At 32.3% G+C, this 15,773-nt stretch overlaps 3 protein-coding genes across 3 annotated transcripts in view; 2 read left to right on the plus strand and 1 right to left on the minus strand.

Moving 5' to 3' along the window:
* The window catches only part of LOC129960374 (ninjurin-2-like), a 40,270-nt gene extending 32,947 nt beyond the window's left edge, over nt 1-7,323 (minus strand). The window contains exon 1 of the mRNA XM_056073784.1: nt 7,023-7,323. Coding sequence (XP_055929759.1) covers nt 7,023-7,190 — 168 coding nt within the window. The 5' untranslated portion in view covers nt 7,191-7,323. The remainder of the gene's footprint in view (nt 1-7,022) is intronic.
* Nucleotides 7,324-12,521: 5,198 nt separating this feature from the next.
* On the plus strand, nt 12,522-13,253 carry LOC129959855 (uncharacterized). Its single transcript, XM_056072749.1, has one exon. The coding sequence runs from the start codon at nt 12,522-12,524 to the stop codon at nt 13,251-13,253; it is 732 nt and encodes a 243-aa protein (XP_055928724.1).
* A 171-nt stretch (nt 13,254-13,424) lies between these two features.
* On the plus strand, nt 13,425-14,466 carry LOC129959856 (uncharacterized). Its single transcript, XM_056072750.1, has 2 exons — nt 13,425-13,561; nt 13,728-14,466. The coding sequence occupies exons 1-2, from the start codon at nt 13,425-13,427 to the stop codon at nt 14,464-14,466; spliced, it is 876 nt and encodes a 291-aa protein (XP_055928725.1).
* Nucleotides 14,467-15,773: the final 1,307 nt, after the last annotated feature.

A 15,773-nucleotide genomic window follows, 5' to 3' on the forward strand; every position in this document is an offset into this window, starting at 1 on the left:
AGACTGATTTCATTCAAAATTTAATAGAAATCTAGAATTTCATTTTAAAGAACATATATCAAATTTCACTTGTTCAGTTTATTGAATTATCGTGCTAAGAGACTGATAATAAATCTAAAATATAGCTTTCTTTTTTTTTTTTTTTTTTTTGGAAATGTGGAAATTGCTTTTGTGTCTTGCTTTTTGAAACCTAACAATTCCTCACTATAATTATATTAAATTTTGATTAGAATTTTTACGGTTATATAATGCAAACAGAAAAAGAAAGCTAACTGCTGTGACGGACAGTTTCTCGTTCTATAAATACACAAATTAAAGAAGGCTCCACTGGTGAGAATTTAAAAAGGCCCAGGATATCAGAATGTAAAGTCGGAGGCAGTGAAATGCAAAGGCGAAGGACATTTCTTTAATAAGAAAAGAAAAGTCTAAAAAAAGGTTTAATTTACGACAATGAAGAAAGATTCGTACCATGATGATAGGAACGTGTTTTGGAGTGTCCTTTATGTGGAGCGTATAAGAAATCTCGGCTAATTATGTAAATTTCAATGACGTTGGAACTTTATAAGGAGTACTTGGGTTCTCAATCCGTTGCCTACAATATTAATAATTCTTGCTGTGGTGTCAAATATCAAGATTCTGATAAATAATTTTTGCTTAATTTCCACTTAATTTTCATTATTAGTGATGTCAATAAAACTGAGAATAAACATAAACTATATGAACTTTTAAACAGGAAATAAAACTACATAAAAGCAGTTATCTTTCAGTCATTCCAAATGAGCCAAACAGAGCCATTTATTACAAAATAAACAATAATCGTTGACAAACATAAAAGAAAACATTTCCCGTAGAAGATGACAAAACAGGTTAATTCTTTTTGATGAGGAACTAAAGTGCAATTTTAATTTAAATTTTGAAATGAGTAGATGCCCATTCTTTCGAAAATACTATTTCATCTTTCTTTAACAAGGGTGTCACAACGATTATCCTTGCGGACCAGCAAACATAATAGAATGGAACAAAATTTTAACTCCTATAAGTGCATTTATGAAGATTTCAAATCCTTGAGAGAAAAGTTTTGTTTATTTCCTTCGCTATTCTCCATAGATATAGAAGCAATATTTAGCTAATTACAAATGGATATAATTGCCATCTAATAATGTTTAAATTCAGTGACAGATCTGATGTTTGTATTTTACCCATATTTATCAACCGAGTTTGAAAATAAAATGACATAAGTTTCGATTAACTTATAAAGTTTCATTAATTAAATCACTTTCATTTATTTGATTTACATTTAATTCAGATCTAGAATTACTAAAGTTCGTTTAGTATCAGTTTTGAAATTATTAACAACCTTTAAGAAATCTCCCAAAGTAGAAAAAATGACAGCAAAAACCAAGTGTCAAAAAGAAACCGTAGTTCATTTTTATATTGTGTTTTTGAAATGAACTTACGTTTCTATAAAAAATGAAATTTTTATTGCAGCTCACATAAATTTAGACCCTGCTTCATTGTGCTCCTACGAACATTTGAGTTCGACACTCTTTTTCTAAAACGACGTTCATTAATGCAAGCGAAATCAGAGACCTCCTTAATGTAAATCAAAATTAAAAACTAAAAGAAAAAAAAAACAATATAATTGGAGCCAAAAAAGTTAACTGAGTTGATAGCAGAAAGTTTTTTATAAAAGAATTATGAATGAAAGATAATACAAAAAAAAATTAAAGCACAGACTGTAATACAGTAAGCCATGCCTGAAATTCATAATTAGTAATCATTCCATTTTCACTCCCAAAGAGTAGTCTTACTGCACCACATTAAATCTTGGTAATGAAGAATTTCTTCTCAACAGGAGGCTAAGGCTACTCTTAGAATAATGATAGAACAATCATTCATCATCTTTATCAACAGTGTAAGACTAGTAGAAGAGCTGAAAAGTTATGAACAACCAGAATAAGAAAGCGTAACATAAACAGAATTTATCCAGTCTGTAATTCACAGAAAGATAAGATTGCCATTTATTCCTTCCTTTTATTTTTTTACACTTCTTTTCTTCTTTTCCTTTTTTTTTTCCCCTTCTGTTACTTCTATTTCAGCCGAGAATTAGTGTTAGGAGTTTCAGTTTAAAAAGAAGACGATATCTTGGCTATTAGGTTAAGGCACCAAAAAACTGGAAGATAGATCAAAACATAATTGAGCTTTTTAAAATAAATGAAATCTTTGAATCGCCACAAAACAATGCAATTTGAATACTTTCAAGACTATTCATTGCAGGAAATGGCGTCGAAGTTTAAAGTATCAATATTTTCCAACTCAAGAGATTTTTCGATATCATTAGCACAAAATTTTTTGATGTAAAATTTAAAACTCAGTTACAATGCATTTATGTTCACACTCTTCTTTCCGATTCTCGCTCACTATCAGATAGTATAAATTTACATTCATTTATAGGCTGGCATTAATGCACTAAGTACATTGGAAAATATTTAAATATCATGTTAAGAGATAAGTTAAAAATTCTACGTTTTGATTTACTCCAGCAAGACTTTGAGCTTGTGTTTAGTTAAGGCAACTTCTTAACAGAATCTATTCATGTTTACATGATGCACGTCAGATATATCACGTCTACTTAATTTTGAAATTTGCCGCGCATTTTGCTAGAGGAAAAATTGGCATAACATCGATCTGGTGTTAGATGAATTTACGTTGTTAGTGTTATAACTAGTTAGTTCGATTAGTTACGATTAGTTCAAAACGATTTCGTCCATATACACCACTTAACTTCTGGAATGAACCATTTTTTATCTCATTATCAACTTTTTTATTATTAATTAACGTTACAGTTGATTTTTTTTAATTTGCATATAGGGACGGAGAAAGTATTCCATTTAAAATGGGTGATGTATTCACAAATTTTCTCTCAAAAATTTATGTATAAAATGACTTGGCACTTGGCAATGGGAAAAAAATAATTTTTAGACTGATAACTCTTTCTATTTCTACTTTATATTATCTTTACTTTCTTGGTGCTTGCTTTCTGAGGAAAAACTTCATTGTATAGGTTATATCAGAAGTATACACTTGGGAAACAAAGACATCTCCAAAGACGCCATCCTCCCACGTTGCCCCCATTTTCCCCCAAGGAGGGTGGCTCTTACCCCTCTTTCCGGTGCAGACCTTGACATCGTGAGAAATATCGTTTGGAGGAGGGAGACATTTTTTTACTTCGCATTTTTCACTGTATTCTGTTCACAACACACCCATGCATACATTTGTGTTATTTTCTTTCTAAACTTTGGCGGTGAATTCTCTTCGTTTTTAATTTTAGCAAACTCACTTCTTGTGATTTTTCTCATTGCTGCTCACTTAAATCTACAAATTCACCTGTCTTGGCATCTCATCATCAAAATTTGGAGCATAAATTCTTATCTTTCTAAAGCTACATTATTTTTTATGCATTCTTTCAGAAACTACATTATTTTATAATAGAATAAATATGCTTTTAAATTTAAAGAGTTTTTATTGACAGGCAGCTTAGTTTTAAACCTGAAAACCTTACGCATCGTCGTTAGATTTTTAGAAACTAACTAAACATGTATCAATCTAAGAAGCGCATGTAACAATTTATTGGATATTTGAAGCTTGATTCTTAAAGGTGAAAACTGGATCTTCATTAAAAATGCCATCACATGCAAAAATAGTAAAATAAACTTACCACGTTTCAGAAAACAGCAATTCACGGGATATATTATATTTTTGATTTACCATTACATAAATGTACAGATTTAAAATATAAATTAAGTATTCAAAAATTCTTTGGAAAACTGGTGATATTGAGTTTCCTCATTTTTGTAATAAGAAAGAAACCATTAGAACTGTCTGAACCTACATTTTCCTTTTTTATTAATTTAATCTGTCATTCTACTTTTCTTCCTTTTACTAACCTTCAATAGTCTGAAACACTTACCTAAATTTTAAAATTAATTGAGACTGAGTAATTTAAATAATTTAATTCTTTGTAGGTATTAATAATTCACTGAAGTATTAATAATTCACTGAAATAAAAATAAGCCCATACTTACACAATATGCATATAAAATAAAAAGAGTATACTTTGCAAAAACTTTGCAACAGAATGGGGTAACTATTTCATTTATTTTTTTTATAAAGCGTTCACTACTGTTATATTTAAAGAGCAAACAATTTTATCTAATGATTGAGATAAATCATCTTTTTTTTTCGTAACGTTTCTGCAATTTGTGATTTCTTTTTGTAATTTTTTTGTTGTTGTTTAAATGCATGAAATATTAAATAATGAAACTTTAATTCTCTTTTCATGAAAATAAAATTAACAATCACTGAAAAAATTAATCATTACGGTATTACTGATTAAATTTCTAAGTTCAATTTAAGTTACGACAGCTGCATTTTTTGCCCATGCATTCTTCACTTATAAAAGCATATCAATCATGAAGTTTAAATCAAATGACAAATTACAAATAGTGAAAACCCCAAAAATTATGACAGAAAAAAATTTGAAAATATGAAGTATGGTACTACCCTGATGATTTTTTTAAACATAAATGTACTTTCATAGCTGCCATTGCGAGAAACATTAACTGCTTTGAACACAATTTTGTATTCTCTACAACCACTTACGCTTATCTAAATAAATTTCTTGTTAGTAATTACATCTCTCATAATTAAAACTGTTTTTGAGAAGAAAAGGTCTTTCTTACATAGAAGAGATTCCAAAAAACAGTTGCGCCACTATTTGGAACCTAAACAAACAGGTACCGCTGTACTTGTTACCTTACAAACGGTATAAGGTACAAACCACGCTGTACTTGTTACCTTATCTTTTCACAGATTATATTAGTGTAATATGATCAAATACGAAAAACATGAAACATTTTAATTCTAAATCTCATGCGTTAAAATCATTTGGATGTCAATTAATGCCAAGATTATTTTAAGATTACTAAATGTAAAGAAATTAAAACAGAGTTTTTAAATTAACCCCCATTTGCATTTCTTCGTAAAAAAAAAAGAAAATATCTTATTTAACTCAAAGGATGAATGTAAGGATAAGTCAAGCAATCGCAGTAATCGATCAGATGTCAGCAGCTGATTGCACTATCTCTTGTTTTATATAAAGAATGAAAAATACTCGTTGGGTGGTCCACCCGAAGTTACAGGATAATCCATTAACGAAAGAGTTAAACATATGGAAGGAAAATAATTTTCATTTTGCGAAATCAGTAGAAATCAACCTCAAATCTCATGAAAAAATCTAATTGGAAACCACAAAGGTGAGAAAAAAAGAAGTAATATTTCATTCTCTTTCATATGCAAATTGGTATTCATTTCCTTATTCATTTCCTAACATTTCTTGATTTCATAATTTCTATAAAAAAAAATTTTTTTTTAAGAAAATCGTGAAAGATAACTTGCAATCAACATGTCAGAATTTTTTCTCAACAGCATGATCAATGTAATTACCAGAAGAAGAAACCGCACGCAGACATGCAAAATTAAACTTTGACATTTTTTACAAAGTTCAAGTATTCGTCCCCTATTTTATGCTTTCTCCTTAAAATTTAAACTTAATATTTTATTTTGCTTTTAGTTTCAATTTAACGATATTCATTTGGAAGACCAAGAATATTATTATTAATAAACAAAAAAATACAAGAGTCAAACATATTTTTTGGTAAGACAAGAAAGTCATCGGACATGCAATTTTCAGAAGCATCAAATCTAAATTAATCATAAAATTTGTTATATCCTAACCCTGACATGTGGTCAGAAAATTTAAATCCAGCAAAATGCTATGTGTGGTGGCGAAGTCATAGCACACACACACAAACAAACAAAAAAATGTTCTGAATAGAAATACATTTCCTTCAAGTTTACCTTGAAACCCTCACGCTTCCTTGCAAATTGCCTTGGGAAAACCAAAAACAATGAACTTTAGCTAGAACTAAATCTCTCACAACTTTGCCGCCTTTTAATTATAATACCGTAAAATAACAAATTGTTATTATAGCAAGGTGATGAATATACTGCTAAATAAACAAAAGTATCAAAATATAGCTTACAAATGCCTGCTGAGCATTTAATAGCAAGGAAAATGGAATAAAAAAGAAAGTGAAAAATGATGATACAAAATGACAGAAAACTTAAGCGAAAATAGTGTTCTATAATTAAAAGACGGCTGATAATAAGACTGTGTAAGTTTTTAAATATAGTATTAAATAATCAACCATTTTTTTTAAATATAAACAATGATTAAGTGTATAATCAAATAAACTGATGGCTGCCTCAAATGAAGTATATTACAAATACATGAAATATTACACTTTTAAGATGCTAAATTAAGAAGTAGTAAAAAAAAAATCTAACATATTAATCTTATAATTAAATTCAGCTTTCACTTCTTCAATCTTTTTTTAACAAATTTTATTTCATTCATTCATTCGACAAACAAACTTTATAGAATTCCGTTAAGGTCAATTTTTCTGAACATTTGTCATTTCATCTGTCAGATGCAACACGTGCAAACAGATAAAAGAAGAAAAAAATGAAAAATTTAATTTTCACCCAAAAAAATTTAATATGAAAGAAACGATTCCTTAAGTAATATTGCAAAATAAATCGTGTTCAGCCTCTATACTTTTCATAACGTCGGAATTCAAATTTTTGAAATGATCATTAAAATTAAAATTGCAAGCATTCAAAAGAAACGGTTGAACGCATAACAAATTAATAACAATGCTCAAAATTTCCGCATTACTAATAACTTCTAATTTTCTTAAATATTGCACATTTAAATTGAGGATTGCTACACTCAATGCACGCTAATATCTTGCATGCAATGCAGCAACGCCGACAACAAAACCCACATGCTATTCCAAGTCTAACCTTGCCCTTTAAAAAAAAAAGTCTCACCGCAAATCACAAAAACTAAAAAAAGCAAGCGAAACCAAAACAATAAAGGCGAAAACCCCGTTACTAACCTCCCGCTCCAACAAGTGTTTCTCTGGCCGGTCGGTGTCGCTTGCCCTCGGAACTTCTGTCATCTCTCGAATATCAAGGGTCCTGTCGTTGTTCATCTCAGCCTCAGGACTCTCCCTCGCTTTCTGCTGCTTTCTGTCTCGAGTTAAAAGCGATCGCACTGCCCACATACTGCCAATGCCATCTTCTTCTCGTTTCGAAGGAGTTCCGGAAGACAACAAACTCTTACAGAGTTCGGGACCACCCCTTTTCGTGTTATGGACTCTTCCCGCGGCGTCGGGACCAACCAGTACTCACAGAGAGAAGTTCGCTGTCCAACCTCCTCCTACCACAAGTTTTACAGCGGCTATCTGCGATCCCCTCCCCCTTTTTTTTACTGCTTTCTTTATGTTTGGAGTAACTTTGTTTTTCCTTCTCCCTCACAGGAAAAAGGATGAAAAAAACGCAGGGTGGGGAGAAAACGATGGTATCGCATATCGCTTGCTGGCTTTCAGCATTGGGCAGTAGGATCTTTTTTTTTTTTCTTTATTTGTTTGTCTGCGTCCCCAAACGCTGTAATGAATCAAGATGGGAAAAATATAAGTGAAAAGAAAACACTCTGAACAACTGGGGCTTAAAGAAGTAATGTTTTGAGTTCGAATAGTAACCATGGATTGACTAGCTGCCATTTTGTGGAAATTTGAAGTTAACAAAATTTTTTTAATAATTTTTTTCCATTTCAAACATATAAAATGAAAAGAAAATTTGTATCGATAACGTTATTAGTAAAGAAGAAATGAAATAAATCAGAATCTAATTTGATTCATTTTATTTTGTTATGATATTTCAAAAAAATAAATAAATAAAAGTCTCGACTTTTTAAATATTCTTATGTGCAAGTTCCTTGCAATTTCATTTTGAGGTCGATATCTAAGAGGCATTTATAAAATCTGTAGAAAGGATTTTTAAAGCTGCCACTCATTTTTGACACTCATTTGTTGACATAAACCAATTTCTCGCATGTAAAAATTTTTTTAATATTCACATCGAATGAAATTACAAAAACAATCTATAAGAACTGATTAATAAAAATAAACATGTGATTTAAAAATATATATATTATTTTATAGTCTACAATTACAGACATTTAATGCTAAAAGAGGCGATTGCGCTTTAAAAAAATAACAATGCAACTGATAACATTAAATATATATTTAATGTTATCAGTTAACGCATTTCGACCAACTCAACACTTTCATTCATATATTTGTAATTGCTATCAAATATTAATTTTAAAAAATTATTTGAAGCGCAAATAAAATTTCAGTCTCGTAAGATTTTGCATTGACAGTTATTCTGCTTTTTGCCATCAAGATTCACATGAATTCGAATTTCTTTAATGAATACATTAAAATTCTTATCTCGTGGATCCGGAAATTCATTAATCAATATCTGTACCGGACGTTCGTTGCGTCAAAGGCATACAATCCATGGTATAATTGTTATTCTACTTACTGTCATGAAGCATTCACAAGAATAGGAATTTTTATGATGAAAATACACAAATTCACATTTCGTAGATCCATAAATTCAATAATATCAATAAGTTAACAGTGATACCAGTATCGCTACTACATATTTATTGCACCAAAGACATACCATCTTTCATAGATTCAATTTTTGGCTCAATTTCATTTAAAATTTTAAATAATACATTGCTAACTTATGATCATTTACTAAATAATTATGTCCCACATCACGATTATTAGTAAAATCAATCTACGCACCGTTAATCGATAGCTCTAAATGTAAATAAAAAATAAGTCGAATTCTTATTGCGAAATACATAATGCTATGCAAACGAAGACATTTTACAGCAAGCTCTATCAAGGATCAAGAGTGGAATAAAAAATTTCACCGAACAATAACTGAATACATGTCCATTGTAGTAAATCTCAAAAAAATAATTTCCTTTTGTACGATTTTTTTTTTGTGCTATTAATTAAATAAAGCATTTGTTTGTTTGTTTTTTTAAATTATCCATTCCTTTGCAAACAAAAATAAAAGGCAGCAATTATTACCATGTAAATCTTGTTGTAAGCGGGCATTTTGTCCTTGCCATTGGAAATGAAAAGAAAATTATTTAAAATAATGAATTTAAATTAATTTATTATCATTATGAACAGCAAAACTGCATTAAAATTGGATCCTTTTTACCTATGAATGAAAAAATATTTAAGATACTTAGTAAATGATTTTATGCAATAAAAAGGGAGGGGGTTAAATGCTATATATTTAGATCGGAACCCTTATTTGAAATGTCCAGTTGATAAATTTTTCATGTGATATGAATTATTCAACAAAGCAATAATTCTAAAGGAATAATAATTTAATTGAGTCAAATGAATATTGATTCATTTAATATAAAATTTAAGCCAACTGTTTAATTAAACCCCATATGTTAATTGTCTTATGACTGAGTCCTATGTTTTCATCTAACAAAACATGCATTAACTAAAACTAAACTTTTAAAATGACATTAAAATCTCAACGATACTTTGCTGAAAGCTTTAAAATTGTAAATAAACAAATTTTCTCACTCAAAACTACATTCTTTAAAAATTTACTGACGGTACGGACAGCCAAAGACATAACAATACTTTAGATACCATTTTATAATTTTTAGTTACCAAGTTAATAATCATAAAAATGCTCATTTTGGAGCATATACGTATTTTTATGGTATATAAAAAGAAAAAAAAAATTACAATCAGCGGTTAATATTTTTAACAATTCTAGAGGTTTTCCCTGAAATAAGAAAGAAACCGATTAAATATTTTTCATAGTAACAGAGTAATTGAGAAAGGACATTTTATTATTGAAATTTCAGACGGATGAATAGAGAGTTAATTTCCCACTCTTCCTCAACTACTTCACACTTGCCTATTTCGCTCGCGTGAGAAAATGTCAGCTAGTTTTCAGTCGTAGAGCAACACCATGGACCCAGCTGAATCGAATCGACTGGCCAGAAGAAAATAAATTCGCTCCATCTGCCGTCCAGCGCGAAAGAATCCTTTCACTTCTCTAACTTGTTCTGAAATTCCCACCCTCACCCTTCTGTTCCATTTTCGTACTTTGTACTTTACGAACCAGAAGTATATTAAAACTCGATGTTTTAATATACTTCTGGTTCGTAAAGTACAAAGTGCGAAACGGAACATCTGGCGTCCGCGACAGGATTCGTCTGCTCATTACTGAGTGAGTTTTATTTGTTTATCTTATTTTGAGCTGAGCATTTATGGTTTTTGTATTTGAATATTTATGAGCTGAAATGGAAACCGCAAAGAAAAATAGAACTCAGCAGAGGAGATTGTTTACTAAAGCATGTAATGAGTTCGATGCTGAAGAAACAAATTTAGAAACTTCTGATAAAATAATCAAATTAAAAATTATCGAGGAGAAAGCTATGTTAATGATAAATTCTGAAGACAATGTTAAAGAGTTTCTTTTTTCTGAAAACGTTGAAGATGATGTTATAAATAAAGAGATAGATGAATCTGAAAGCTATATAGACCGTTGGCGGTTGTTACAGTTGAAACTACAACAACTTTCAACTGCAGGAATGGAAGAAGTTTCGTCGAATTGTGGTGTTTCTCAGCAGAATACATTATTACGTTACCCTAAAATTCAGTTACCTACGTTTAATGGAGATATAAGAAGCTGGGTAAGTTTTTAGGGTCAATTTGAGGAAGTCGATAAAGACCAAAATTTAGATTTACATGATAAATTTGCATACCTATCCCAATGTATGGAAAAAGGAAGTGTCGCTGAAGAATTAATTAAAAGTTTTCCACCAGGAGGAAACAGTTATGAGAAAGCTATAGAACAATTGAAATTACGTTACTGCCGAGAAGAATTACTTATACAAGTGTATGTTAGAGATCTTTTATCATTGGTTCTTCAAAAGCAGAATATGCCGAAAAAATCTCTGAGAAATCTTTATGATTTATTGGAAACAAAGCTCCGTGCACTTGAGATATTAGGAGTAACAAGGGATAAATATGCGGCGATGCTTTTCCCACTTGTTGAGTCTGCTTTACCTGAGGAAACACTTCTAGCCTGGGAACGGTATAGATCTACAAATCGTAGATCACAGGATGAGGAAAATCAAATTAGTAAAACTACTACAAAAACTGATCTAGATTAAATTCTTGAGTTTCTTCAAGATGAAGTACAAGCAGAGGAACGTATAATTTTAGCCTCACAAAACTTTGGATTTGATACCAAGCCTAATTTTAAATCATTCAAGGAGAAAAAGGCTGCAAATAATAAACACAAATATGGGGACAGTCGTCAAATAGCTAGTGCAGCTGATCTTTTAACTTCGTCGAAAGAACAAAGACAGTGTATATTTTGCAACAATTTACATAATTCCACTGACTGTTTGAAGGTACGGAAAATGCCGATGAAGGACAGAGAGAATCTTGTTGAGAAATCAGGTTGTTGTTTCCTGTGCTTAAAACCGGGTCACCAAGTTTGTAAATGTTATTCAAAAGTAACTTGTTTAGTCTATGGAAAAAGACATCACATTATACTCTGTCACAACGTAAACCAACGAACATCTTTCTCTACTGGAAAAGAAACTGCAGAAGTAGATAGTCTTCCGAATGGTGATCAAGCGCTTGGAAATGTATCCAAAAGTCCTAGTGTTATGCTACTCACCTTAACAGTTTTCATCAGAGGTGATGGGAGAAAACGGAAGGCAAGAGCCATCATAGACACTGCTTCGCAGCGCTCTTACGTTTTAAAAAATACTGCTAGAGAGATGAAATATAAAAAGGAAAGCTGGGAATATCTTCAACATTCTCGGTTTGGTGAAGAAAATACAGGAGTGTGCAAGCACGATGCGTTTACATTGTATTGTTGACAAGTTGTGATGAATCTTATAACTGCCATTTCAAAGTACTGCGTCAACCTGTTATCTGTGAAAGTGTCCCAAGGACAATTCCTGCAATTCATTTAAAGGAACTTAATGACTATGGTATTCATGTGAACGATGATTATGACGGTCCTATCGAAATATTAATAGGAGCTGAGGTAGCTGGAAAACTCATTACCGGTGGTTGCAAATCTTCATCTTGTGGCTTAACAGCAATGGAAACACATTTAGGATGGACCATTATGGGACGAACACCTCAGATTTCTTCAAAAGACCTGTGTTCGATGCTTCGGCGAAAGTGAAAGCCTCCCCCAGCTTAAATGATTGTCTGGAGAAAGGAATAAATCATGTAGAATTGATTCCTACTCTATTAACTCGGTTTCGGATGAACAAGTTTGGAGTCACAGCAGACATCCGTAAAGCTTTTTTACAAATTCGCCTTAAAGAAAATGATAAAGATTTTTTAAGATTTCTTTGGTATAACGAAAAAAATGAACTGAAATACTTTAGACACTGCCGTGTCGTCTTCGGAATTTGTAGTAGTCCGTTCTTGCTTAATTCCGTAATCCAGTACTATCTAGAAATGATTTTGGAGGAAGCACAAATGGGTAACTCAAAATATCCTGCTGGTGTTGTAGAGAAGCTGAAAAATAGTTTCTATGTGGACAATTGTCTAACTAGTTTACAAACTGAGACTGAGTTACATGAGTTCATTCAAGTGGCTAAAGATGTTATGCTAGAAAGGAAGTTCGACCTAAGAGGGTGGGAGCATAATTATTCCCACTCCTCAACAGAAGAGGTTTCCTTTGTGACAAATAAAATTGTCCCAGTATTAGGCCTGCAATGGTCTTTAAACTCGGATACACTTTCTGTAAATTTAAAAGAAGATTGTGAAGATAATGGACCTGTTACTAAAAGGAAAATACTATCAGAAGTCCATAAAATTTTCGACCCCATTGGGTATACTTGTCCAGTTACCTTATACCCGAAATTGTTGTTACAAAAACTGTGGCAAATGAAAACAAATTGGGATTCCGAATTGCCAACAGAAATCTCTAAGAAGTTCAAAAGGTGGAGAAATCAGTTGAGTCTACTTAGGAAAATTGATATCCCTAGATGTTTAATAAAAGATCCTAATAATGCTGGCAGTTTAAGTATACACGTGTTTTGTGACGCAAGCAAAACAGCTTATGCTACCTGCATATATTTAAGAAGTGAAATTAAGAACTTGACTTCATGTCAGTTGGTTCAAGAACGGAGTAAGGTAGCTCCACTGAAAGCTATTACAATTCCTAGGCTAGAGCTGTTAGCATAAGACTGGTGCAAAGAGTTATTGAAGATTTAAAATTAGAAAATATTCCAATTTTCTTTTGGACTGACTCCAGTACCTCCTTGTGTTGGATAAAAGGTAGCGAAAACTGGACACCATTTGTATATAACAGGATACGAGAAATTAGATTGGCGAGTAAACCCGAAAATTGGCATTATGTACCTGGATCGATCAATCCGGCGGATCTACCATCCAAAGGTTGTTCCGTTCGACAGCTCTCGGAGACAGAGTGGTGGCATGGTCCTCTTTGGCTCTATTACCTATCTGATAAATGGCCTAGATCTGAATTCTCCGTAAATGAAGAAGTGTTGAAGGAAAAGAGAAAGGAAATAGTATCATCTATGGTGAGCCTTCAAAAAACTGACAATTCCTTTATTTACAAGTTTTTTCGAACTATCACAAGACTGTAAGAATCGTTGCCTGGATACTTCGATTTATTAATAACAGTCGTATTTCTAGGGATGATCGAAAATATGGAATCCTTGATTCCGAGGAAATTTCTGTAGCTGAATATGCAGTTATCAGAATAATACAGAAGGAAAGCTTCGTTAATGAAGAAGATGAAAAGTTGAAAACTCTGAGATCTTTCAAAGATGGAAACGACATCATCCGGTTGAAAACAAAGATTTTATATCTACCAGATAGCGAGGACTTTAAGACGCCTGCAATTTTACCATCAAAAAATGAGCTTGTAAAACGTATAGTGATATATTATCACGTAAAAAACGCTCATGCCGGTACTCAAATGTTGCTTAACATTTTGAGAGAGCGATTTTGGATTCTACATGGTAGAAAGACAGTGAGATCCATCTTATCAAAATGTGTTGTCTGTAAGAGACATTCTGCAAAGAAGCTTGATATTCTTACTGCAACTCTTCCGGAGGACCGAATCCGAGAAGCTGCTGTGTTTGAGATCTGTGGCATTTACCTGGCTGTGCCACTATTTCTCAGAGATACTAAGAAGTCTTGGGCATGTCTCTTCACCTGTGCTGTCTATAGGGCTGTACACATCGAATTAGTGACTTCTTTATCCACGCAATCATTTTTACTGGCTTTGCGCAGATTCATAGCCCGTAGGGGACGATGCAGCATTATCTATTGTGACAATGGCTCTAATTTTGTGGGTGCTTCTAATCTGCTGAGTAAGCTGGATTGGAGCATTATTGTAAGTGACACTGCTCTTCATCCTATTAAGTGAAAGTTTAACCCACCGACTGCCTCTTGGTGGGGTGGATGGTGGGAGCGACTGATCGGTATTCTTAAAAGATTATTAAAAAGAGTCTTAGGTCGATCTTCTTTAACATATGAACAAATGACGACGGTGTTATGTCATAGCGAAGCCATAATCAATTCACGACCGATGACGTATGTCACGGATAATGATGCAGAGTTGGTTCCATTGACTCCGTCAATGTTCCTGCAGGATATCAAAGTGAGTGGCGTTCCTGATTGTGCTGATTGTGATAAAGCTGATCACCAGAGTCTTAATCAACGTGTCAAGTATCGGCAAAATTTACAGAAAACCTTAAGAAACAGATTTCGGTCGGAATATTTGGGAGCTCTGCTTCAAAGACCAGAACGTAAAACAGCTTCTGCTGTAGCAGTGGGTGATGTTGTATTAATTGGAAATGACAATACGAAACGCATCAGTTGGCCACTTGGCAAAATAATAGAGGTAATGCCAGGGAAAGATGGTATTACAAGACTTGTAAAACTGAAAACTTCAAGATGGAAATTGCTTCGACCGGTACAACGCCTATACCCTTTGGAAGTGTCAGCAACAGAGTCAGTTCTAATTCGAGAGAAATTGCCAAGTGCAAAATTAAGTGAGCAACCAATAATTAGTCATTCAGTGGACTGCAATATTGAACCTTCGGAGGAGGAAAGGAAAACGAGAAGTGGTCGTATCATTAAAATGCCTCATAAACTGGACTTGTGAACTCTTTATATAATTTTGTTATTGTAATAGTTACTATAATTTGTTGTAAGTTAAATTTTAAGATAAAAATTAACTTAGGTGGGAGGATGTCACGTTGATGCTCTACTTGATTATTATCTTTGTTTTTTAATATTTTGTAAGTTCCGAATGGCAACTGTAATAAAAATGGAATAATGTTATGGTTGTGGAATAATGTTTTGAGAATGGCTTTTGAGTAGAGTTTCTTACTTTGATGATATTAATAAGCATGATTTACGCCATAAATATATATTTCTGAGTGAAAATTTGGGAAGTTAAACAAACAGAGTATATATTTGAACTACAAAAAATTTTTGTGTTAATGTGGAAGAAGAGAAATTTCATCCATTTTATGACTACACAAAACATCGAGTTTTAATATACTTCTGGTTCGTAAAGTACAAAGTGCGAAACGGAACACCTTCAGCTCAACAAAAATCTAAGGAAAAAAATGTCGGACAATTGAAACTAGCAAGCATAAAAGAGATCTTAAAAAAAAGTACTATGACTGTAACATACACACCAATAATAAATAGCCATTTCGTAAT

Source organism: Argiope bruennichi, chromosome X2 (assembly GCF_947563725.1).
Source record: "Argiope bruennichi chromosome X2, qqArgBrue1.1, whole genome shotgun sequence".
Classification (NCBI taxonomy): domain Eukaryota; kingdom Metazoa; phylum Arthropoda; class Arachnida; order Araneae; family Araneidae; genus Argiope; species Argiope bruennichi.

Excerpts from the sequence above, each read along its gene's own strand:
- LOC129959855 (XM_056072749.1), top strand. The coding sequence starts at position 12,522 with ATGATTTTGGAGGAAGCACAAATGGGTAACTCAAAATATCCTGCTGGT.
- LOC129959856 (XM_056072750.1), top strand. The coding sequence starts at position 13,425 with ATGTACCTGGATCGATCAATCCGGCGGATCTACCATCCAAAGGTTGTT. Across the intron at positions 13,562-13,727 it reads GGCCTAGATCTGAATTCTCC|GGATGATCGAAAATATGGAA; the intron begins GTAAATGAAGAA and ends TCGTATTTCTAG.